Raw genomic sequence first — 22,864 nt, forward strand, 5'->3', positions numbered from 1 at the left:
TGGGAGGAGAAGGAGAGGTGAAGAAAGGGCCAGAAAAACAGAGGAGGGAGGCCAATGTGCAGGGCGTGTTTGGCTGGTGGCCACACAAGCCCCTTCCTTGGGAGCTGCCTGGATGCTGGAAACACGGATAAAACCTTCTGCTGAAGGGTTTTCATTATCACTTTGGGGGGTTGGCTCCCTGCCTGCCCTGCCCCTGGCATGGCAGGTCCCAGCAGCCCCGGTGGGGACCCCTCCATCGCTGCCCCCCCCGAGCCAGGGGCTGTGAGGGAAGCAGAGAGGCTTCTGCCAGAGCTGGAGTTGGGGCTGGGGTGTGGGAGGATGCAGGGCTTGGATCCCAGAGGCACAGGGCCAGCCTGGGAGCCGGAGGGATGGTGTTGGCCTGGGAGAGGCTCTGACAGAGCCCTGGCAGGGCTGGCTGGGGTCCCCACAGCTCCCCTGCCCTGCTCTGGATTTAGGGCTTGGCAGGCCCCTTGGGGTGAGCCTTCACCTCCCCTCTTCCCACTGCTGGATAACATCCAGGAGAGGAGCCCTGGGAAGGGCTGTGGAGTGGGAATGGTCCCTGTTAGTTGATTTGGGCTGCACATGGGGGGTCTAGAGGGGCTGCTGGGCTGAGCCGGGCTTGCTGTCCACTCTTGGAGGGGACCAGAAGCTTTTCCAAGGTGCATCCCACCTTTCCCACGAGGAGGGGTCCCATCATGCCAGCTGGGAATGTGGTAGCAGGAGCATGACTGGCATCACCTGCAGGGCTTTGCCTCCAGGTGGGCCGTGTTGAGGGGTCACTTCTTACCCACTTGCCCAGAGCAAGTTTGGGGTTTGAAGAGCAGGAAAGCAGTGACCTCGAGGGGCTGTGGGAGGGTGGGGGCAGCCAGGGGTTTTTCCCTGTGCTCCCAACGAGCTCCAGCTTTGGGGAAGAACAGCAGCACTGAGGGAAAGTTTTGTTCAGTTATTGCATTTATTCCCTTGTCCTGCTCTGGAGGAGAAGCGAGAGGAGGTTTAGAGGGGTTTCCTTTGATGTTTCCCTGAGGAAGAGCACAGACTCTTCTCCCCCTCGGCTCTCTTGGGAGGTCTGGGGGAGCCTCCACCCCCAGCCTCTCTTTGGAGCCCTGAAGCGTGTCCAGTCCATCGGCCACGGGTCTGTCCCTGCCCTGCCCCGGCACTAATGACTGTGAAACAACCCAGCTGGTACTGGGAGCACAGCGCCTGCTCCGGGCTGGAAAACCAGGGCTGGACCCGGCCTGGAGGCTCCCAACCCCGGCACAGCCCCCCGGGACACCCAACGGGGGTGACAGAGGGTGGAACCCAGCACAGGGGGACACAGAGCCTCCAGCGCAGCCACGGGTGGGTCCTGTGGCTCCTTCCCTGTCCCTTCTGCCCCACTGCCATCCCCAGAAGGGGCCACACCTCGCCTGGCAGGTCCCTTTCCGCCGTGGTGGCCACGCCACCAGGTGAGCGTTGGTTTTGTTGCTCGGGGGAGCTGGCACGTCCCCGAGGCCGTTGGAGGACCTTGACCCCGGATCCTTGGCACTGGCAGGAGGTGATGATGGAGGAGCTGGTGAGTCGCTCCAGGATGAAGGGAAGTGGGGATGTGGGGTCATGGGGACGTGGGGACAAGCAGTGCTGGGGTTTTGCCAGCGGCGTGGTTGCTGGCACGAGGCTGGTGCTGCCCCTGGGCGTTGTGGTGGTGGGTTTTCCATGGAAGTGCCTCTCCCTGTGCCAGCAAGGAGAGCGGCGATGGCACCACGGGGCATCTCCATGCCCTGGGAGCCCAAAAAAGGTGGATTTAGTTATTTTGGGAGCAGCGATGCCACGATGTTGGCACATGGTGGGGGACATGGTTCCTGGCCCTAGCTGCTCCCCCACACCCTCCTGGCTGGGATCACTGGTGCCAGCTGAGGGGCAGAGGGGGCATCCCTGAGGTGGGCACTGGTGCTGAGCTCGCCCCAAAGGGGTGGAATTCAGGGCGCTGTGTTTTGGGAGGAGCAGGTGGATGATGGAGTGGCAGGTGGGCAGTGCCCGGGGTGCTGTGGGAGCAGGATGGAGCCCGGGCGCCTTCCCGTGCTCCGCTTCCTTCTTTGGAGGTTTCTTTGAAATGCCAGCGCTGCCTCCCTCCCTCCCTCCCTCCCTCCTCCCAAGGATTATACCGGCCTTGATGGATTTGGATCTGCTTTCCAAAGGCCCCGCGGGGTGTGGGTCAGCCCCAGTCCTGCTCCTCCCCACTCTGAACCTGCTGGGCTGTGCGGGCTCCCCGGAATTCGGGGGGCTGATGCCTTGCAGGGTCTGTGTCCCCACCGCTGGGTTGGTCGGTGCCTGTGCCCGTCCTGCTCCCCGGGATTTTCTCCCGGCCTGACCTGGGGAAGGAACAGCCGCGGGGGGAAGGGGTGGGGGGGGGGGACACACAGGGAGGATTTGGGGACAGAAGCAGGGGGAAGGGATGCAGCCCGTGAATCCAGGGCAGCCACAGAGCTCATCTCGGCGCGGCTGCTCCCCCGCCGTGACACCCCCCCTTCCCAGGCAGCAGCCCCCGTGCTCTGCCGCCCTGTCGGGGTGGGGGGACCCGATAACCGCCCTGCCAGCCCTCTCAGCCCCCCACAGCCCCCCGACCTGCCCCTCTCGCCCTTCTCCTGCCGCCGGCGGCTCCCCGGCCCCGGACCTGTGCTGGGGGAGGCGGCGGTGCCGCGCTGCCCTTCGCTTCTCCTCTGCGCGGGGACGCGAGCGGGAGCTGTTTGTCCCCGCTGTCGCCTGCCCGCCGGCTGCCGCACACCGGGGCTGCCCAGCCCCGGCGCCACCGGAGCCACCGGAGCCACCGGAGCTCCGCCACCACCGCCGCCGGCAAACGCCAATGCCACCGGGCGCGGGGGAGTGGGACAACCGGCAGAGAGAGAGAGAGAGAGGGGACAAGTAAAGCCTTCTCCCACCGCCCGCATCCCCCTGCCCGCCCCGGGCCGCCCCCCCCGTCAGGTGCCATCGCCCCGCAGCGTGGTGGCACCTTGGTGGCAGCCGGAGCCGTCCGTGCCCGCCGTGGCCATGCCGGGAGCCCGGAGCTGGCGCTGAGCTGGGAGGGCCCCTGGCACGATGCTGAAGTTCCGGGCGGACCGGCGGGTGAGGTAGGAGCCCCGGGAGGGCTGCGGGGGGTCCGGGGGGGGCCGCGGGCGGGCGGCGGTGAGGGACCCTCAGCCCGGGCAGTGGCTGCTGCATTGCAGTGCTTGGGAGGCGATGGGAACCCGCGAGTTTCTGGAGCGGGGTCAGCCCAGGGAGCTGCTGCCGGGCGGTGGTTTGAGGAGGTTCTTCGGCTGTTTCTAGGGTATTGCCTTGTCTGGGGATGGGGACAGACCTGGGGCGGGGGGGGAGGCACCGGGAGGAGCCCCAGGGGCTGCAAGGGGTGGGTGTCCTGGGCTGAGCGGCGGAGCAGGGAGAGTCCAGCCTGCGGTCCAGAGACCTGCTGCGGTGCAGGGTCGTGGGCAGGGGTGGGGGGACGCCCTGGATGGGGTTCAGGCACGGTGGTGGGTCCTGGCAGCACCCACTTCCCACATCTGGTGCTTTCGGGGTGCTGGTCATTTGGCATTTGCCCCCTCCCCCTGTGTCAGCACCATGGGGGGGGGGGCTGGGACCTGCCCCAGTAGCCGTGATTTGAACCCCTCTGAAGTCACTGCTGGGGGAAAAGGGTCTGGGCGCAGCTCCAGCCCCAGTGGCAGAACCCCCTGGGCTGCTGGTGGAGCGTGGACTGGGCAGGATAACTCAGGTCAGTCGTGGCATGGACAAAACAGGTACTGGGGGGTTCTGAGGAGAGAACCCCCCCTCACTGTGGGGTGCACACACGTTCCTCAGGTTTTTAAGATGCCCCCGAGCGTGGGCAGAGGGGATCAGATCCATGTCAGGGCAGCGGGTGGGACCTTCAAGGGGGAGCAGCTCAGCAGCGCTTCTTTGGGTAGCAAGTGGTTAAAGCCTCCAGGGCCTGGCAGCAGCCCAGGTTGGGGTGAAGCTCGGGATGGGATGGTCTTGGCAGCTGTGGTTTTCTTGCTCAAACTTCCCCTGTTTTGCTGGCATGCAGGAGTTTGGTGTCGTGCCGGGCTGCTGGGTGGGGGGCACCCGTGTCGTGGTGCCTGGCAGCTCTGGGGTGTCACGGGGATGGGGTCCAGTGCAAACTTCCCGGGATGGAGCCCTGAACCTGTGGGTATAAACCCTGTCCTCTCCTCCTGGCACAGCCCCTGGGAAGCAGCGTGGGAGGGGGTTCCCCAAGTGCTGGGGGTGCCCAACAATACCAGCTGCGTGGGACTGGGACAGGGACATGGCACAAGGTGCCAACTGAGACTGGTAGGAGCCCTGGCTCACCTCTCCTGGCACTGCCAGGGAGCCCAGCACAGCCACCTCTAGCTGTGCCCAGCACCACCAAACCGGCAACAGCTTGTGCTGGGGGTCCTGGGCTGGTGTTTGGGGTCTGGGGGGTGCACAGCCGGCTTTGTCCAGGTGACCCTGCTCTAAACCTTGCAGTGCTCTGGCAAATGGCTCTAAAAGCAGCAAGGATGTGACATTGGGGACGTCGCTGCAGGCACAGCCCTGGACGGGCCATTGCTGCTGCTGCTGCAGCAACTTCTGAGTGGGGTCAGTGGTGACACCTGGGATGTGGCAGAAGAAGGAAGGGGGGCTTGGCCACCACAGCCTTTGTTTTGGCCCCGCAGTGAGCTGAACGCTTTCTGGGAAATGCCAGTGAAATCTCTGTGTGTCCAGAGAAGGAAAGAGAGCTGGGGAAGGGGCTGGAGCAGCAGGAGGGGCTGAGGGAGCTGGGGGGGCTCAGCCTGGAGAAAAGGAGGTTCAGGGGGGACCTTCTGGCTCTGCAACCCCCTGACAGGAGGGGGGAGCCAAATGAGGGTCTGGCTTCACTTCCAGGGTGGCCCACCCGGATGTGACACTTGGGGACACGGTTTAGTGGCGAACACGGTGCTGGGTTAATGGTTGGACTCAGCGATCTCAGAGAGCTTTCCAACCTTCACAATTCCATGATTCTGTGACTCCATGAAAGATCCAAAGCACGAGGTTAGCAGGATGGGACTCTGTGAGGGGCACGGGGGCTCTTAACAACCACCTACCCCCCCCCCCCACTGTCTCTGCAGCCACAATGAAAGGCGGAACACATTCCTGCACCCAGTGACGGGACAGGTCCCCGAGGACAACTCCAGACTTGACTTGCAGAAGTAAGTTGGCTCCCAGCTCTCTTGCTCTCAGGGCCTGGGAGCGGCTTGTGCTGGGTTGGGGGGGGATTTGGGGGGAGGGCTGGGAATGGCGGGGGACAACTCCCTTCGGGTGTGGAGACACGGCTGTGCTGACTCCCTGTGCTCTCCCCTGTGCCGCAGGCCCACCTCGGACATGTCAAGCAAAGCGGGCAGCAAGCGGCCCCCGACCGTCCCCAGTGAGCCCCCCGGCCATGCCATGGTGTCGGAGGGGCCCCCAGATCGCCCCGGAGGCCGGGTGGGTGCCCGGCGCCGCGGGGCACGGCAGGGAGGAGCGGGGACGGGGCGCCAGGGACCCCCCCTGAGCGGCTCCTCTGCCCCCCTGCAGGCCCCGCGCCCCTCCCGCAAGGGCATCGCCTTCGGGAAGCGCTCCAACTCCATGAAGAGGAACCCCAACGCCGCCGTCACCAAGAGCGGCTGGCTCTACAAGCAGGTACCCCCGTGCTGGGTGGCACTGGGGGTGTCACCCCCCCCCCCCTTCCCCAGCCCTGCAGACCCCCCCACCCCCGGGACCAGCCATCCCTGTGGGTGCTGCCTGCCCTCAAAGCCCCTCTCTCGCAGGCCAGCTCGGGGGTGAAGCAGTGGAACAAGCGCTGGTTCGTGCTGGTGGATCGGTGCCTCTTCTACTACAAAGGTACAGCCACGGGAGCCAGTCCCAACGCCCCCCCCAGAGCTCGTGCCACCCCCCCAGCATGACCCGGTGCCCACCAGCTGGGTGCCTCCATGTAAATCCAGGCTCTTTCCGTGCTCAGAGGAGGGTGTGCCGGGGTGGGTGAAGAGGCCTGGGGGTCCCAGCACCCCCGTTGTGTGGGTGTTCGCCGTGCTGGGGACCTGAGGGGTTAATGCAGAGCCTTCCCCGCCTCCCTGGCAGCTCCTGGGCTCAGCCCTGGGCGGGCATCAATAATTGAGGAGGCTGTTTGTGAGCCAGGCAGGGCTGCGGGAGCAACAGGCGGGCACTGGATTCCCACAGGTGGGACTCCCTGGGAAGGAGCAGTGGGATGGGGGGGTCTGTGCCAGGGGGGGCAACCGGAGCTCCCAACCCCTCTGTGGGTGTGTAACCCCAGCATTTCCCCCCAGATGAGAAGGAGGAGAACATCCTGGGCAGCATCCCCCTGCTCAGCTTCCGCGTGGCGGCCGTGCAGCCCTCGGACAACATCAGCAGGAAGCACACGTTCAAGGTCAGGGGCTGGGAGGGGACAGGGCACTGGGGGGCACTGGGACAGCACTGGGGGGGCACTGGGGTGGCGGTGATGCTGGCAGGGGTCCCTGCTGCTCTTCTGGCTTTCTTGGTGACGGGGCTTGGAGCAAGCTGGTGTGAGGGCTGACTGCAAACCCCCGGGATACCCTGCGGATACGCTGCGTGGATGTGCCTTCTGCTGGGGAAACTGAGGCACACGTGGGCAGAGCAGCATCCCCAAGGTCACCAACACCTGCTGCTGCCCCCCCATCCCAGGGCAGAGCCGGGTGCAGGGCCTTGCTGGATGCTCTTACCCCTCTCCCTGTCCCAGTTTCCCCTCTCCATCGCTGCTCCCACCAGCCTGTCCCACCGGCTGCTGCGGCGCTTCCTGGCAGCATTCCCAGAGCCGGGCATGGAGGTGTCCCCAGCTCCGGCTCTGTTTGAGCTGTTTGCCTGGGAAGTGTCACTGGAAGGGAGGAGCCCATCATGAGTCACTGCCGTGGGGCTGGAGAGCAGAGCAGGGAGAGCTGAGGGTGGCTGCTGCTCCCCCACGTCCATCCCTGGCATCAGAGCAGGGTCTGTCATCACAGTTGCTCGTGGGTCAGGTTGGACATCAGGAGGAATTTCTCCATGGAAGGGGCTGTCAGGCATTGGAAGAGGCTGCCCAGGGAGGTTTGGAGTCCCCACCCCTGGATGTGTCCACCGAAGGCCTGGACGTGGCACTCAGTGCCCTGGGCTGGGGGACAAGGTGGGGATGGGGCACAGGTTGCACTCCGTGATCCTGGAGGTCTTTTCCAACCTCAAAGATCCTGTGATCCTGTGAAATGTCTCCGTGGCACCAGTGGGGAAAAGCCTTGCAAAGGTGCTGCCCACGAGCTGAGCTCTGCTGAGCTCCGTGCTGGTGTTTCCCAGGCTTTGGGAGGATGGTTTTTGCCCAGAGGGGGGTACAGAGGGTCCCGAGGGCCGGGGGAGGTTTGTTCCTGCCCTGCTGACCCCATGTCTGTGTTTCCTCCTCCTCTCTCTGCGGGTGAGGATCCCCGGACAGGAGGGGTCTCTTCGTGCCACCCACCACAGCAGCACCCAGCCACCACCTAGGTAGTACCTTCTTGTGTTTCTGGTGCATGCAGAGGGTGAGGGACCCCCAGGCTCGCCCGCATGCTCCTCCCTCCCTGCTCCCACTAATCCAGGGGGTGAATCCCTTTGATTGCATCTTTTCCTCTGGCTGCAGAGCTCGCAGAGTCAGGAGTGCATGGGGGGCTCAGGAGGTGACCCCCGGCTGGGCACAGTGCCCATGTTCTGGGGAGGATGGAAAGCCAAGGGAGGGTTTTAATCAATTAATAAACACCCCCCCCCCAATTATTTTTTTAATTTTATTTTTTTTTAAGAGGTTGAACCCTGAAAGCCCTTCAGGGGGAAAACCCTCCTGCTTCCTCCCTTTTCTTCCTCCGTGCGTCTTCCCATCCCTTTCCAGAGAGGGGGAAGGTGGAAGCTTCAAAAAGGCCCTAAATAACCACGTGCCTTCCAGCACGTTCTGGGTGGAGAACAGGCACCAACATCTTGGAGCAAAAGCAAACCTTTTGCCCCCCCAAAAATATTTTCTGGGCCAAGAAACCACCTTCCCCCTCCACCCTGCATGGATGATGCTCCAACGGCGCTGCTGCTCTCGCTGGGACATAAACCCTTCACCAGCCCTTGTGCCCCACAGGGACCCACTTGGTGTGGGGGTGCAGCAACCTCTGCACGGGGGTGCTGCTCCTCTGGTGGGGGGCCCTGGGGAGGGCTGGTCCTGAACACCTCTGGGAGTGACCCTGGGGGGATCAGGACCCCCCTGTGAGGGGCCTGCAGAGCCCTCCTCCTGCTCAGTGGGACGGTGCACGAGGCTGGGAAGGGAAGGACCACTCCTGGCTTCCCCTGGCTCTGGGGTGGAAGTGGAGCTCTCACCCTCCTGTCTCTCTCTCTCTCTCCCCTGTGCCCCCCTGCAGGTGACGGTGTGCTGGGTGGAGGAGATGCCAGCGAGTAACGGGCAGTCCGTGTCTCCGCAGGCCGAGCACGCCGGCATCCGCACCTACTTCTTCAGCGCCGAGAACACGGAGGAGCAGGAATCCTGGATCCAAGCCATGGGCGAAGCCGCCCGGGTGCAGATCCCTCCGAGCCAGAGGTCAGCGCCCGCCAGCTCCCCGTGCCACCCCTCTGCCCCGCTCTCCCAGGGATGGGAACTCTTGGGAGCACGAGGGACCCTCTGGACAAGGGAGCTGGGGTGGCACCGGCCCCCCGAGGCTGAGGGAGGGTCAGGACGTTGTCGACCACCCTGAGGGCGTTGCAGAGGGAAGGTGACCCCTCTCTCCTGTCTCGGAGCAGGCACGAGAAGCCGGACTCGGAGAACATCCCCCCCAGCAAACACCACCACCACCTCCACTGCAACAGCGCCCACCCCAAAGCCGACCCCGAGGCCAAGACCCGCGGGGAGGGCGATGGCCGCGGCTCCGAGAAGATGGAGAGGAAGCCGGAGCGGGCCGAGGGCAAGAAGGAGCCGCTGGCCAAGGCCAACGGCATCAGCGGGCAGGAGGTGCCCTCGGAGCCCGGCAGCCCCTACCCCGAGGCGCCGCGGGGCCCGGGCAGCGCCGAGCGGCCGCCGCAGCCCAACGGGTGGCCGTACCCGTCCCCCAGCCGCCCCGGCAGCACCGCCTTCCCCCCGCCCGACGGCGAGAGCAGGGACCCCCGCCGGGCAGCCGCCCCCCGCCCCAACCCCGACAAGGCGGCCCAGCGCAAGAGCTCCATGACGCAGCTGCAGCAGTGGGTGAACTCCCGCCGTGGGAACATGCCCCCCGAGGAGCTGAGGAGGTGAGACCTCGGGGGACTCTCAGGGAACGTTCTTCCCCTTCCCGCCCGCTTCCTCCCCTCCTGGGGTCGGAAAATCTCCTTTCTGGCTCTCCTTTCTCTCCGTGTGCTGCCAGCTCTGAGTGGGACACCCCGGAGAGTCAAGCGGGGCGGATTTTGGGGAGGTGGATTTTTGGAGGTCCCCGGGAAGAGGGATGCCAGGAGGGGTGGGCACCATGGAGTCCCTGGAGGAGGGCTGCCAACCAGCCAGCTTTCCAGGCACCAGTGTAGGAGCTGCCAGCTCCAAGTCGGTCCTCGCCCCCTGGACCACGGGCACTGCCTGCCCTCCAGCCTGGCTCTCACAACCCTCTTCCCCTCTCCAGCCCCACCAGGTTTTACCCCGTGTCTCGCCGGGTGCCCGACTACTATTCCCCCTACTCGCCGCAGTACCCCGAGGAGTACCAGTACTACCCCGCGGGGGTGCGCCCCGACAGCATCTGCTCCATGCCCGCCTTCGACCGGGTGAGCCCGCCCTGGGCGCTGGAGGACAAGCGCCACTCCTTCCGCAACGGGGGCACCTTCCAGCTGCGGGACTGGAAGGACCCCGCCGGGTTCGGCCGGCAGGACGCGCCGCTGTGGCTGCCGGCCCCCGGGAGGCAGCCGCCCTACCTGGACGAGGTGGACGCGGCCTCGGGCTCCCTGCGCAGGATGTCGCTGCAGCCGCGGTCGCGCTCGGTGCCGCGCTCGCCCAGCCAGGGCTCCTACAGCCGGGCGCGGGTGTACTCGCCCGTGCGCTCGCCCAGCGCCCGCTTCGAGCGGCTCCCACCCCGCGGGGACGAGATCTACGCCGACCCCACCCCCTTCATGATGAGGCGCTCCATCAGCTCTCCCAAGGTGAGCGCCCACTGGGATGTGCGGGGATGGAGGGGGAGCCTCGCCGGGGAGGGCAGGGCAGGGCATGTCCCTTCTGTGTGCACAACCTGGCCTCAAAGAAGGGCCACCTTGCATCAGCTGGTGGCTTTGGGGACCCCCTGGCCATCCTGCAGAGCTGCCCTGGCTGTGGTTGTTCCAGAGGAAGGGGTGGATGAATGGAATGGGATGCCCAGAGCACAGTGATGTGCTCCCAAGCAGGGAGTGCTGGTGTCCCTGCTGGGGTCCGGGGTCTGTCCTCCCCTGTGCTTTCTGGCTCTCACACTCCTCTCCCATGTCTCTGATTTTGGGGTGGGGTCTCCTCTCTTCACAGTACGACTATCTGGGTGACAGGCGGCCCATCCCAGCTGGAGTGTATCCCTACCACTTCCCAGCATCTCCCACCATCCATGACAAAATGGTACGTGCACTGCTGGCCCGGGGAGGGGGGTAGTTCTGGGGGTCCTCACTCAGGTGGCCAAGGAGGAACCACTGCACTCCAGGGGCAGCTTTGTGGGTCACAGCTGGGCCGCTCAGGGCCAGGTCGGGACCGTGGGTCCTTTTACTGGTCCCTCCCGGCCATTCCCAAAGGAAATCTATGTGGAAAGGCCCCTGGCCCCTGCTCTGCAGCTGTGGGACACCCTTGGACCCCCGTCTTCCCCAGGGTGGTCCCTGGCTGAGGCTGGTGCACCCCCCACCTCTCCCCCTCTGCTTCCTCCCTTCTGGCGACAGCTGCTGCATTTTCCCACGTTGTTCCCTCTCGGAGGGGCCGGAGCTGCCAGGGTGGCACCAGGAGGTCCCCCTGCAGGGCACGACCCCGAAACCATGGGGCAGGACCATCGGAGGAGGGAGAAGCCTGAGCTACCATGAGCCACCCATGCTGCCATCCATGCTCGTAGCCACAGGGTGACCGGGGTGCGCCAGGGCGGCGTTCCCGGCCCTGTGCCCCTCAGGTGCCTCGTTTCCCAGCCAGGAGGCCTTTCCATAGCCCTCACCTAACTGCTTTTGCTTCTTCTTTTATATGTTTTGCCGTTCGTTTCTTGCCGCGTGCCTGCTGGCTCCTGGTAGGATGAACTTTTAGACCTTCAGTTGCAAAGAAACCTAGAGTATTTGGACCAGCAGGTAGGCAGAGCTGGCTGCCAGCCCCACCTCACCAGCTGCTTTTGTCCCCTCGTGCCCCCCTCCCCGTCCCCAGCGGCTTCCCCTCCCCTCCCAGCGCAGCATCTCGCCCATCCATCCTCACCCTTCTTGGCATTCCAGCAGCACGAGTGGTCTTTGGTTTGCTTCTTCCATCCTCCCCATCCGTAGGGTCGCTCATTGCTTGGCAGAAAGTCCCCCCCGACAGTGCCTCTGTGTGGTGATGTGGGAGAGGGGGGGGATGTCTGGGGCAGTTTCCTGCATTCCCGGGGTCTCGGGGAGCTGCCCTGGGGTCCAGGGGGTGCAGCAGCTCTGAAACCCCCCAGGTCAGTGCTGGACACGTGCACGGTGCCAGTGTGGCCATGCTGGAGGGTGTGCCAGCACACCCAGGGCTGGTGTCCACCATGCAGGGCGTTGTCCAGGTGACCCCTGGGGACTGCGGGTTTGGTGATGTGGTGGCCCCGTTCCTGCTCGAGGGTGAAAGGTTTGGTGCGGGTGGGCATGAGGTGCCCGCCAGGACTGACACCAAAGCACTCAGGTTTCTGCACACTGGGGGTTTTTGGAGCGAAACGGTGAACTGGCTTCACCCCAGGAGCGTGGGGTGGTGGGGGGATACAGCTGGGAGAGACCCCCAGGAATGTGTCCAGGCAGGGGCTGCAGTCAGAGCTGGGCACAGGAGCTGCCAGGCGGTGCTGCAGCCCAGGCACTCGCCCGCCAAGGCCAGGCTGGCACTCAGGGAGCTGCTCCAGAGACAATCTCATTAGTCTGCAAATCTCCACCGGTGCAGCAGCAATCGCCACGATCTGTGTCTGCCTTGGAGCAGGGCCAGGGCCAGGCAGGAGCACTCGCTGCAATAAAAGCTCTCTGGGCTGTCTTGCAGCCACCGGCAGCATCGCTGCCTCTGCCCGGCTCTTTAAAACCCTCCCTGAACAGGCTCTGCATCTCCTCCTGCATCTCCTCCTGTTCCTCTCTCCCTGACCTGTGGAGAGACTAATTGGGAGTGACGCTGTCAAGTGTCTCTTTTCAAACATCTTGCTGCTTTATTTTCTCTCTCCTTCCTCATCCAGCCACGGGCACGGCTCCCTCGGCTGCCCCCAGTCGGGGTCCAGTCCCTGGTTTGTGCTCAAAGTGCTGTCACCCCTTGGATCTCGGGGGTCCTGGGCATGAGGGGCTCCCCTGGCATGATCTGCTCAGGGCTGTGGGCTCCTGCAGCGCTTCTGTGGGCAGAGGCAGTGTCAGAACACTGGTGCTGGTGACCTGAGTGGCTCCATCACCTGATTCCCAGGGAACTATGGTGATCACCAGCTGTGCACCCCAGGAACCCCTGGCTGGGGTCTGTCCTGCCCCCCTGGAGGGCTCAGCTGAGGCTCTGGGGGCGTACAGAGACGCCAAACCCATCACATCTGTGCCTGGCAGCACGGCCTCAATGTGCCACCTCCCAGTTCCACCCTGCTGGAGGCTCTGCTGGGCTGGACAATGCCCAGCTGTCAGTCACCTCCTCGGTGCCACCACAGCCCTGGCTGGGCACGGAGCCACCAGCCAGCGTGAGAGCAGGGTCTGTGTGTCCGTCTGTGTGCTGGGACCCGCTGTGCTGCCACCGTGGCGTCTGTGTCCGAGCTCGTGTCTGTCTGTGCCGTTTGCAGCTCCGAGCAGGCTCCGGTTTTATCTGTGCTTTCCCCCCACCAGAGCGTTCAGGGCGCTCAGCCAGCCCTGGGCGCACCCAACGGAGCGGCAGCAGCCCCGGGGGGGGCCGTCCCCGCGTGTCTCCAGCCCCTGGGACATCTCAGGAGGTGGCATTTCACACCCCGAGGGCTCCCGGGGGGGCGATCCCGGCAGCCCGGGCGGCTCCGCTGACCTGTGCCCTTTCCTTCCCTGTGTGCCGCAGATGAGCGAGAGCGAGACCCTGATCAGTATGGTCAACAGGATGGTGGAGACCTCCTCCCCTAGGGCCCAGCTCTACATGCAAGTAAGGCTCGGGCCGCCGGGCCCCGCGTGGCTTGTGCACGGCCGCGGGTCGGGCCGTCCCCCCCGCGCCATCCGGGGTCACCTCCCGCCATCGCCACTCATGCAGATCCACGCGGCACATCACCCCCTGCTCTGGGAACCTGCTAGTCCATCCCAGGCTTTGCTAATCCATCCATGAGCCATTAAAAGCCGGCAAACCCTCGTGCCGAGCGAGAGCGCGAGGCGGGGACGCGGCGCTGCCGGACTCTCATCCTCGTTCGGGCTGCGCTCGGGGCTTGGCTCATCCTTGTTTCGCCGTCTGATGAGGCAAGGAGGGGGTGTGGGATGATTTCAGGCAGGAATCCAGCCCAAGGCTCTTAAACCAACCGCAGTAACTCCTGCAATAGGGAGAGGAAACAACCTTTTACCCCCGCAGGCTCTGACTCCTTCTGTTCCCAGCATCAGGGTGCTCCTGCTGGTGTTGTGTTGCAGCTCCCAGCACAGACAGGTCCCATCACTTGAGCCCACCGTGCCACCCACGCTGGGTAGGGGGTCTTGGGGCCCTGCCGTGCTGCCCAGGGCACCTTCTGGTTGTGCCAGCAGCCTGGAGATCGATCGCTGTGGTTTTCCAACAAAAAAGGTGCCTGTTTCCATCTGCTGGGAGCAGGGATGTGCTGGAGGGGGAAATCAGAGCCCCTGGGATGCTCTCGCTGGCTGGGCTCCCTGCCTGGAGGCAGCAGCATCCCAATCCACCAGGCTCTGCCTCCAGCCCCTCTGGCACTTCCCAGATTTAGGTCCATTTGCATTGTAGTTTAAATGGCTCTAAAGTGGCGTCTTGCTTTCTAGCAATAATGATCCCCTTCTTCCTATCTTCTGCCTTTCATCTCCAGATCTTGGAGGCATTTAATTGCTGAGGTCCCATTAGTAATTTAGATTTCCAGGAAAGGAAAGTGACTCACGGATAAGCCGGGTGGTGGTAAACAGGCCCTGCTGCAGCTGCTGATTTATAGGTGTTTCCACTCTGCTAAGTGGAATTACAGCTCAATCTCCCTGCCTTTGTTTCCCTGCCTCTGGAATGGTGGCAGTTAATGACTCACGAGGCATCTCTTTAGCTCAGTCCTTGGCTCCTGTGGAGAGGTTGTGTCTGGATAATTCCAGTGGCTCACCAGCTGATGGGCAGGGAGGTTGTGACTTCATCCAAGCCCCGTCCAGCACTGATCGATGGGGAGCACCCACCACTTCTGAGACTCAGCTCTTCCCTCTCTTTTCCCACTCACAGGGATGGGAGAGAGGGGCTGAGAGATGCCTCCCCTTCCCTGGGGATCCCAGGGCCGGGCTCACCCCACTCTCTGCTTGCAGGTGACGCCCTTCCCAGAGGCCTACAGGGACACTCTGCATCCCTACAAGATAAGCGAGCAAGACACCGATGTAAGAGCAAATGTCTGTCCTGTGTGTGCCCCCCCTGACCCCCCCAGCAGGCCTGGTGTCCCCACAGAGAGAGCTGTGCCCGCTGCTCCCACAGCTGGGAACTGCCCCCAGTTTGGTTTGTGCTCCTCAGGGAACAAGTCCTTCATCTCCCAGTCTGTCCCGTGCCACCCTGGCTGGGGGTGAAGTCCCTGCAATGAGAGCAGGAGGCTGGAGACCCTCCTCAAGGACACACAACCCATCAACCCAACCCCCTGGGCCGTGTCCTGCCTGCATCCTGTCTCTCCCAGCTGAGAGGCCGTGCTGGACCCTCACCCTCCTTATCCTCTCCCCCCTCTCTCTTTCCCTCCTGGCACAGAAGCTGCTGGGGAAGCTCTGTGAGCAGAACAAGGTGCTGCGGGAGCAGGAGCGGCTGGTGCAGCAGCTCCGAGCCGAGAAGGTACGTGGGGGCAGCTCAGTGGGGATGTTTCTGAGGTGAGGGAGGTGCTCTGGCCATGCACAGCCCCAGGATTCCCCGAGTGTTAGTGCCCTGTTCAGGAGGGGACCAGAGCTCCTGCACTGGCCACGCTCTCACAGCTCTGTCTGCCTCCCATTCCACCCAGGAGAGCCTGGAGAGTGCCCTGATGGGGACACACCAGGAGCTGGAGATGTTTGGGAGCCAACCTGCCTACCCAGAGAAGCTGCTGCACAAGAAGGAGTCGCTGCAGAACCAGCTCATCAACATCCGTGTGGAGCTGTCTCAGGCCAGCACGGTATGACCCCTCCTCCTCCTCCTCCTCAGGGACCTTCAACCTCCCACTGTGCCCCTTCTCTCCCTTCCCAGAAGGAAAACAAAAAGGGAATTCCCCTAAACTGGCTGGGGGCCAGAGGAGCCAAAATCCCTCACAGGGCACAAAGCAAATTAACCCTCGAGGTGCCATCCAGCCACTGGTTCTGTCCCTGTCCCTGCCTGTTGGTTCCCACGGGCACCTCAGAGCTTGTCCCCTCTTCTGCCACCCCCGCACCCAGCTCGGGGGGCTGTGCTGGGTGCAGCCTCCTCCTGCTTTCCTGGGTGGTCCAGAGCTGCTTCCAACCAGGGGAAGAACCTGCCCAGGACCCCCCTGACCCCTCCCCTGACCTTCCCCCCAAGGCCTTGGCAAACAGCACCGCCGAGTACGAGAGCCTGGAGAGCGAGGTGTCCACCCTGCACGACGACCTGTGGGAGCAGCTGAACCTGGACATCCAGGTGAGGGGGTCCCCCTGCCATCCCCGGGGTCCCCCTGGTGGGGATGGGAGCCCCCCCAAGTCCCTTCAGCCCTCCCCTCCCCACGCTCATCCCTCGTGCCCCACTCTGACCCGCTGCCTTTTCTCTCTGTCCAGAACGAAATGCTCAACCGGCAGATCCAGAAGGAGATCTGGCGGATCCAGGACGTGATGGAGGGGCTGAGGAAGAACAACCCGTCCCGTGGCACCGACACTGCCAAGCACAGAGGTGGGTGGGCTCCGTCCCTGCACAGCCAAGACCCCAGCGAGGTGCCCCTGCTGACTCTGGGCAGGCAGCAGCTCCTGCTCAGGGACATGGTGGCCCTTGTTACTGTCTCATTATTACCTTATTCTAATAATCTTATTATTATCTTGTTCCTGCTCCTCTCCACAGTGGCCCTGGGCCCCTCGGGGACGTACAGCTCCAACAGCCCTGCCAGCCCCCTGAGCTCTGCCAGCCTCACCAGCCCCCTGAGCCCCTTCTCCCTCATCTCTGGCTCCCAGGGCTCACCCACCAAGCCGGGACCCAGCGAGGTGAGTGAGTGGGGGTGTCCCCCCTGTGCCACCGGAGGGATTGGGGGATGCTGAGCACCAGGCACAGATGCCTCTCCTCGTGGCTCTGCCTGGGGGCACTTTTTGGGCCACATGGATGGTGGGATGCAGTGTTCCTGTCAGCAGTGCCCTCTGCCCAGGCACACGGACACCCCAGAGCTGCCGCTCTCCCTCCTGCCCTCCTCGGCTCGGCGCTTCCCCCGCCTGTTGTCTCAGTCTCTCTCTAACTCTCTCTTCCTTCTCTGCTCTCCCCCCTCACGCTCCGCCCCAGGAACCAGGCCCGCCTCGACCTCCCCTCCCCAAGTCCTACGTCCCCCTGGAGTCTCCTCCGGCCGTTCCTCCGCTGCCCAGCGAGAGCCGCCTCTGGCCCTACCCCACCTCCCCTTCCTGGCAGCAAGGCGGTGGAGAGGCCAAGCGGGGACAGGTACAGAACCCCCAGGGCAGCAACCACCACTGCTCCTCCTCCCCGAGACCTGGCAGGGGCTGGGATGAGGCAGGACGTGGAGCTGCCCACCCCGAGTGCACGGGGACAGTGTGGAGGTGGCACTTGGCGTGGGGACAGCAGCGTGTGGCTCTGCCTGCTGTCCCCTCAGCAGCCCCCCCACGGCCCTCGTGTCCCCACCAGGTCCCCAGCGCCCACTGTGCTCACTCAGGACACGGATTTGTCCCCTCCTGGGCAGCCCCCAAGGCTGCCACAGCCCCTGGCATCACCCTCTCTGCTTTCCTCTGCCCTCACCTCTCTCTCTGTCCCTCCGTGGCACCGCTCCCTGCGTGGTGCTGGCAGGCTATGCCCGTGGGGGTGAACCCCCAGCTCCTGCCCACCAGGGCAAACCTGGAATTCCTGCTGACGCCTCGGCCGTGCTCCTGCCGGGAAGGGGGAAGGGGCCAGGAGTGGACACCAGGAGCCACTGGTGTCCCTGCATCTGAGGGCTGGGATGTGTGCCCGTGGGGGCTGGCACTGCAAAGCAGGGCTGGGAAGGGTCACACTGCCAGCACAGGTGGCACCCACAGCAGCTGTGGGTGGCACAGGGGTGGCTGCATGTGGATCCAGGGGGTGTAGGGGGTGCCTGGGTGCACTGTGTCCATTGAGGAGGGCACCCTGAGCCAGGGTCCCAGAGATCCTGGGTGCCATGGTGGGATCATCACCCCTTCAGGGAGCTTTTCCCGTGGAGAAGCCTGGCCTGTGGCTGGTGTCTGTGTGTCCATCCACTCCCAGGAGCGTGTCCATGGTCTATGTGTGTCACCCCATGTCTGTGGAGAGCAAGGGGTGTCCCCAGGCAGAGCGTGGCCCCCAGACAGGACAAGGGGGGGCTCACCAGGGCCCTGCTTCCCTCCCACAGCCCAAACCAGGCTTTGAGCAGAGCAAGAAGGAGGCACAGCGACCCAGCCCCCCTGGCCCCCCGGGCGAGGGGCTCCTGCAGGGCCGGCAGGAGCAGGATGTGGACAAGCAAGCAGCTCTCAACAAGGGTACGGCTCGACTGGGGACGGCAGCACCCTGGGGACCCTGCTGGGACCCTGCCCTTGGTGCCTGGAGGGGGCTCAGCCCGGTGTTTTCTTTGCTCTACAGTGGGAATCGTCCCCCCCAGGACCAAGTCTCCGGCGGAGGAGGAGGTGGTGGCGAGGAGGAGTGCTGGTGGCCTGGCCAACGGGCTCAGCTCCCGGGTAGGGCTCAGCTTGAGGGGCTGGGAGCTGGGTTGGGGGGACCAGGTGAACAGAGGGGTCTGTGGTGCAGCCTGTGGAGAGGAACCGATCAGCATTTCTCACTATTCACCTCCTTGAGATCCCTCCGGGGCGATTCCAGCACCCCCACGCCATCCCTGGAGCGGGCACCCCGGGAAAGGGCTGAGCCCAGCAGCCCACGGCAGAGGGTTGTGGCAGCGGGAGGACGGGGCAGGGGTGGGTGACCCAGGGCTTGGCTGCCCCCAGGAGAGACCGAAGAGCGCCGTGTTCGCCACCGAGACGAAGGTGAAGATGAGCGTGGAGGAGCAGATCGACCGCATGAAGCGCCACCAGAGCGGCTCCATGAAGGAGAAGCGGCGCAGTTTGCAGCTCCCCAGCAGCCAGCAGCCCGAGCCCCCCGGCACCAAGACCCCCGCCTCCTACAAGGTGGTGAGTGCCCGCGCTTGGCAGGTCCCTCCTGGAGCAGAGGGGACACCGGGGGCCGGGGGAGGGGACAGGGTGCCCTCTGGGGGGGCTCAGCCAGGCCGGGGTCCCTCGCAGGTGCGCCGGCACCGCAGCATCCACGAGGTGGATATCTCCGACCTGGAGGCCGCGCTGCGCTCGGACGACCCCGGGAAGGTGTACGAGACCCCCCAGGAGGAGATCGCCCGGCTGCGCAAGATGGAGCTGGAGCCGCAGCACTACGACGTGGACATCCACAAGGAGGTGAGCACGGGGTGTCCCGGGCACGTGGGGCATCCCTGGGGGGGTTGATCCGTCCTGGAGCCACTGACCAGGGGCTGCCCTTACCCAAGTGGGTGTTGGGGTGAGTGGGGAGGGGGTGCTGGAGGGGGATGGGCCCCCCATGCCCAGCACAGCGCTCACCCCTTCCCACTGCCCCCAGCTCTCCACGCCTGACAAAGTCCTCATCCCTGAGCGGTACGTTGAGCTGGAGCCCGAATCGCCCCTCAGCCCCGAGGAGATGAAGGAGAAGCAGAAGAAGGTGGAAAGGATCAAGACCCTCATTGCCAAATCCAGGTGGGGCTGCAGTGCCCGTGCCAGCCATCCCGGGGCGGGGGGGGGAACCCTTCCCTGGCCATCCCAAGGGGCCTGGCACGGGTGCTGACTCTGGGTGCTCCACACAGCCTGCAGAACGTGATCCCCCTGGGCGAGGGGGAGGTGGACACCCCCCAGGACCCCGAGACGCAGCTGCAGGAGCAGGAGAAGAGGATCGAGATCTCGTGCGCTCTGGCTGCCGAGGCCTCGCGCCGCGGCCGCATGCTCTCGGGTGAGGGACGGGGGCTGGGGGAGCCCCACCTGCAGGGTGGGCAGCAGGGCTGAGGCCAGGGCAGGTTGGGCACGCTGGGTGCTGGTTTGGCAGCAAGAGCAAGGAGTCAGTGCGGGCAGGAGAGGGGTCAGTACTGTGTCGATCCTGGGCAGGGCATCCCTGCGCAGTGGGAGAGCCAACAGCTCCTGGGCCCTGTCCACCACGCCTGGGGCTGCCTTCCCCTGAGATCCTGGGGTGGAGCAGCTATTGCAGTGGGGCACAGCTTCCAGCACCTCGCTGGGAGCGTTTGCAGGGGTGGGAGTGCCTGGCTGGGTGGGCATGAGGTGACGCGCCCTGGCCGAGCAAGCATGGTGGCACCCCGTGCCCGGGGGATTGTGGTGGCACCCCATGCCCAGGGGGTTGTGGAGGCATGCCATGCCCAGGTCAGCACGGTGCCATGCCGTACCAGGGTGATGGTGCTGTCACGCCATGCCATGTCCATGAGGAGCCCTGCAGGGAGCTCACGTGTGGCTGTTTGTCCTGCCCGCGCTTGCTTCCCCCCCTGCCTGCCTGCCTGCCTTCCTTCTTCCTTCCTTTTTCCCGTCCCTTTCCTCCCCGCTAACCCCTCGCTGGGTGCCCTCCCCGCTGCCTCAGCCCGCGTTCTTCACGCCCTTCTCCCATTTCTGTTTCCAGCTCAGTGCGCTACCCCCAGCCCTCCCACCTCCCCAGCCTCCCCGACTCCACCGACCAACCCCCTCTCGGCCGAAACGCCCCGGGGCGCCGACAACAGCCATTTAATGCGCGTGTGAGCCATGACCGTAAGCACCTCTTCACCTCTTCTCTCCTACCGCATCCCATGCCAGCCCCTCTCCAGCCCGGGGGGCCGGGCGGGGATGTCCCTTCTGTGCCCCTCGCCCGGCCATCGCTGCTTGCTCCAGCTAACAAACATCCCCCGAGCCACGTCAGCCCCATCTCCTCCATGGACCAACACAAGTGTCCCCCGCAGCACTGGGGGTCAGCCCAGCGTGGGCACGGGGGGCTCAGCAGGGAGGAAAGAGGGGGAGGGTCTCTGGGATTCACCTGCCTGGCGTGAAATCGGTGGCTGCAAACTTGGGGGGGGGGGGACGACACAGTGTCCCCCTGCTCGGGTGGAGGTTCCCCCAGGGGAACCAGGGGCACAGAAGCCAAATCTGGGCCAGGTTTTCCTGCGCAGGGCAGGGAGGGGGCCGTGGGGTGGGCACAGGGTATGCCTCTCCACCGCCCACCACCCCGCTCAGCCCTGCTCTCCCACCCCTCCAGCTCAAGCCCTGGCTGCTGCCGGCGCCGTCAAGTTCCACGGGGCCACGTTTTAGCCCCCTCCCGACACAACACCGAACCTCTCGCCATCGTTTTTGGTTCTCCTGGACCCCCCTTCCCTCCCTCCGACGGCGAGACCACCCGGCATGGGGGATGCGGCGCCGACGGCACCGGTTGCTCTGCCCCGGCCCAAGGAGACGTGGGGGTGCTGGAGGTGGTCCCCTTGGAGCCCCCGGGCTGTCAGCGGACACGGGGACAGATCCGCCGTGTCCTGGCCCGCGTGGGCAGCCGGGCAGGGACAGCTGTGACAGCGGCCACTGGCACAGTGGGCACCTCCCTGCCAGGGCATCCCTGGGGAGCGTTGGGACTCCTGGGATGCCTCCTGAAGGTCTGTGAAGGGGCTCTCTGGGTGGAGACCAGCCAGTCCCCACCACGGGTGGTGCTTCCGCCACACTTGGATGGTCCATCCGAGCTCCTTGGGTGCCTCTTCCCCTCCCTGAGCCCTGACCCTGCTTTGAGCACCCGCCTGGCCTGGGCTGTCCCGTCACTCCTGGTGCTGGGGCTCGGCTGGAGGAAGAAGGAGCCGTGTCGGGAGCAGGGTGGGCAGAGCTGGGGCTGGAGGGACACGGAGGTGCCCGAGGCAGTGCCGTGTGCGGGGTCAGGCCTGGGGCACCGGAGCGCCGCTGGCACGGAGCAGGAGGTCTGGGCAGGGATGGGGATGTGGGATGGGAGCAGGGCAGGGAGCTGGTGCCAGGTAGGGTGGGGGAAGCCGTGGGGTCATCAGGGACCCCCCACAGTGGGTGAGGAGGGTGGTGAGAAGGGGAAGGGGCCAGGCGGGAGCAGCGGGGTCACCTCGGCTGCCCCCGGCCCACCGTCACCTCTGAGCCCTCCCAAAGCCTGGCCCTGTGTCTCCCCCAGACCCTTCCCATCGCACTCCAGCCCCTCCCAGCTGTTTGGATTTTCCTGTAGCAGATTTACCCTTTGCTTTAACGTCCTGGAGGGTGGGGGAAAAAAAAAGCGGGTTCTGCCTGGACAAACAGAGTCCCTGGCAGGATGTGTGGTTGGCAGGGCTGCCCCCAGAGGGCTGGGGCTGGCAGGGAGGATGGAGCGAGGAGCTGGATACTGGATACCGTCCATCCCACAGCTACTTCCCTACTGGCTGATCCTGACCCCCCCCAGGACCCCTGCACCCCTTCTGCCCTCCATGCCCCCCATCTTAGCAATACTGTAGGACCCCCCAGAGCCCTGAATCCCCCTCCTGAGCCTCCCTCAGCCCTCTTAGCTCATAAAGCTGGCCCTTTATTTTGCTATTACATGCCTTAATATATGTTTTATGGAAATTCTACATTTATAATATATATCTATATTTGTTTTTCTCTTCTTTCCTGGGAGGAACTGTTTGTGCCGAGCTCTCTCTCCGCAGGGTTGTTGGCACCAGCCCTGCCCATGAGTTACAAAAGCAGATTCTTTGCCAATTTATCAGAGGGGAAAAAAAAGAAAAAAAAAAGGAAAAAAAAAAAGAAAAAAACCTATTTAAAATATATATATTTTTTCTGCTTTTATTAAAAGCAAATTTATTTAAAATAAAATATACAGAGACTGTAAGTTTTAAGAGATGACGTTTATTTCCCTGCCCCTGAGCACAGCAGAGGGTGACCAGGGTGGGCTCCCCAGCTCGTGTAACTGGGGCAGACCCCCCTTACATGGGCTGTGGGGACACCATGGGGACACATCGAGGTGGCTGTGGCCAACACAGACCCACAGGCAGCAGTTTTTCCCATCTCCAGGGAGCAGAGAGGATGAAGAGCATCCCAGTGCTCCTGTCCTGGTGCTCTCAGAGCCATCAGACACAAGTGACCATGCCTGAGCTGTCCCCAAGCTGTGTCCCCAAGGTGCCCCATGGGCTGCCCTTGGAGCCCAGCTGTGATGTTTTTTTGTTTGTTTTTGGTTTGTTTTGTTTTTTTTAAAAAAAAAAGAAAAAAACAACCTTAATTAATTTTATTTTGTTTATTATTTTTCATAACACTTCATATACCAGTGACTTGTAACCGAGAAAAGATTTGCATCGGGAGGGAAATCTATTTATGCATTGGGGAGGGTGGGATGGGAGGTGATTGTTTTCTGGGGTATTTTGCTAGTGTTAGAGAAATAAAAGTATCTATGAAACGACAACATTTGCTTGTCTTTTGTCTAGAGATGACCTTGGGTGTTGGT

General features: G+C 63.9%; 1 protein-coding gene across 18 annotated transcripts in view; it reads left to right on the forward strand.

Moving 5' to 3' along the window:
- The window catches only part of PLEKHA6 (pleckstrin homology domain containing A6), a 40,187-nt gene extending 17,554 nt beyond the window's left edge, over positions 1-22,633 (forward strand). For 5 of the 18 annotated variants that reach the window (XM_027905685.1, XM_027905688.1, XM_027905687.1 and 2 more), the window contains exons 2-26: positions 5,109-5,189; positions 5,349-5,658; positions 5,787-5,859; positions 6,303-6,403; positions 8,385-8,560; positions 8,761-9,243; positions 9,603-10,113; positions 10,463-10,549; positions 11,197-11,250; positions 13,151-13,231; positions 14,569-14,637; positions 14,993-15,073; positions 15,237-15,386; positions 15,764-15,859; positions 15,994-16,105; positions 16,271-16,410; positions 16,700-16,852; positions 17,769-17,895; positions 17,996-18,090; positions 18,355-18,537; positions 18,649-18,813; positions 18,992-19,125; positions 19,233-19,375; positions 20,048-20,172; positions 20,654-22,633. In XM_027905685.1, coding sequence (XP_027761486.1) covers positions 5,362-5,658; positions 5,787-5,859; positions 6,303-6,403; positions 8,385-8,560; positions 8,761-9,243; positions 9,603-10,113; positions 10,463-10,549; positions 11,197-11,250; positions 13,151-13,231; positions 14,569-14,637; positions 14,993-15,073; positions 15,237-15,386; positions 15,764-15,859; positions 15,994-16,105; positions 16,271-16,410; positions 16,700-16,852; positions 17,769-17,895; positions 17,996-18,090; positions 18,355-18,537; positions 18,649-18,813; positions 18,992-19,125; positions 19,233-19,375; positions 20,048-20,163 — 3,627 coding nt within the window. In that variant the 5' untranslated portion in view covers positions 5,109-5,189; positions 5,349-5,361 and the 3' untranslated portion in view covers positions 20,164-20,172; positions 20,654-22,633. Of the gene's footprint in view, positions 1-5,108; positions 5,190-5,348; positions 5,659-5,786; positions 5,860-6,302; positions 6,404-7,173; positions 7,498-8,384; positions 8,561-8,760; positions 9,244-9,602; positions 10,114-10,462; positions 10,550-11,196; positions 11,251-13,150; positions 13,232-14,568; positions 14,638-14,992; positions 15,074-15,236; positions 15,387-15,763; positions 15,860-15,993; positions 16,106-16,270; positions 16,411-16,699; positions 16,853-17,768; positions 17,896-17,995; positions 18,091-18,354; positions 18,538-18,648; positions 18,814-18,991; positions 19,126-19,232; positions 19,376-20,047; positions 20,173-20,653 lie in introns of those variants that run through there. The other 13 variants (XM_027905693.1, XM_027905694.1, XM_027905680.1 and 10 more) reach the window with 12 other exon arrangements.
- The last annotated feature ends 231 nt before the right edge of the window (positions 22,634-22,864 follow it).

Source organism: Empidonax traillii, unplaced genomic scaffold, assembly GCF_003031625.1.
Source record: "Empidonax traillii isolate 1590-97213 ecotype Southwest subspecies unplaced genomic scaffold, ASM303162v1 scaffold1196:size187323, whole genome shotgun sequence".
Taxonomy (NCBI): domain Eukaryota; kingdom Metazoa; phylum Chordata; class Aves; order Passeriformes; family Tyrannidae; genus Empidonax; species Empidonax traillii.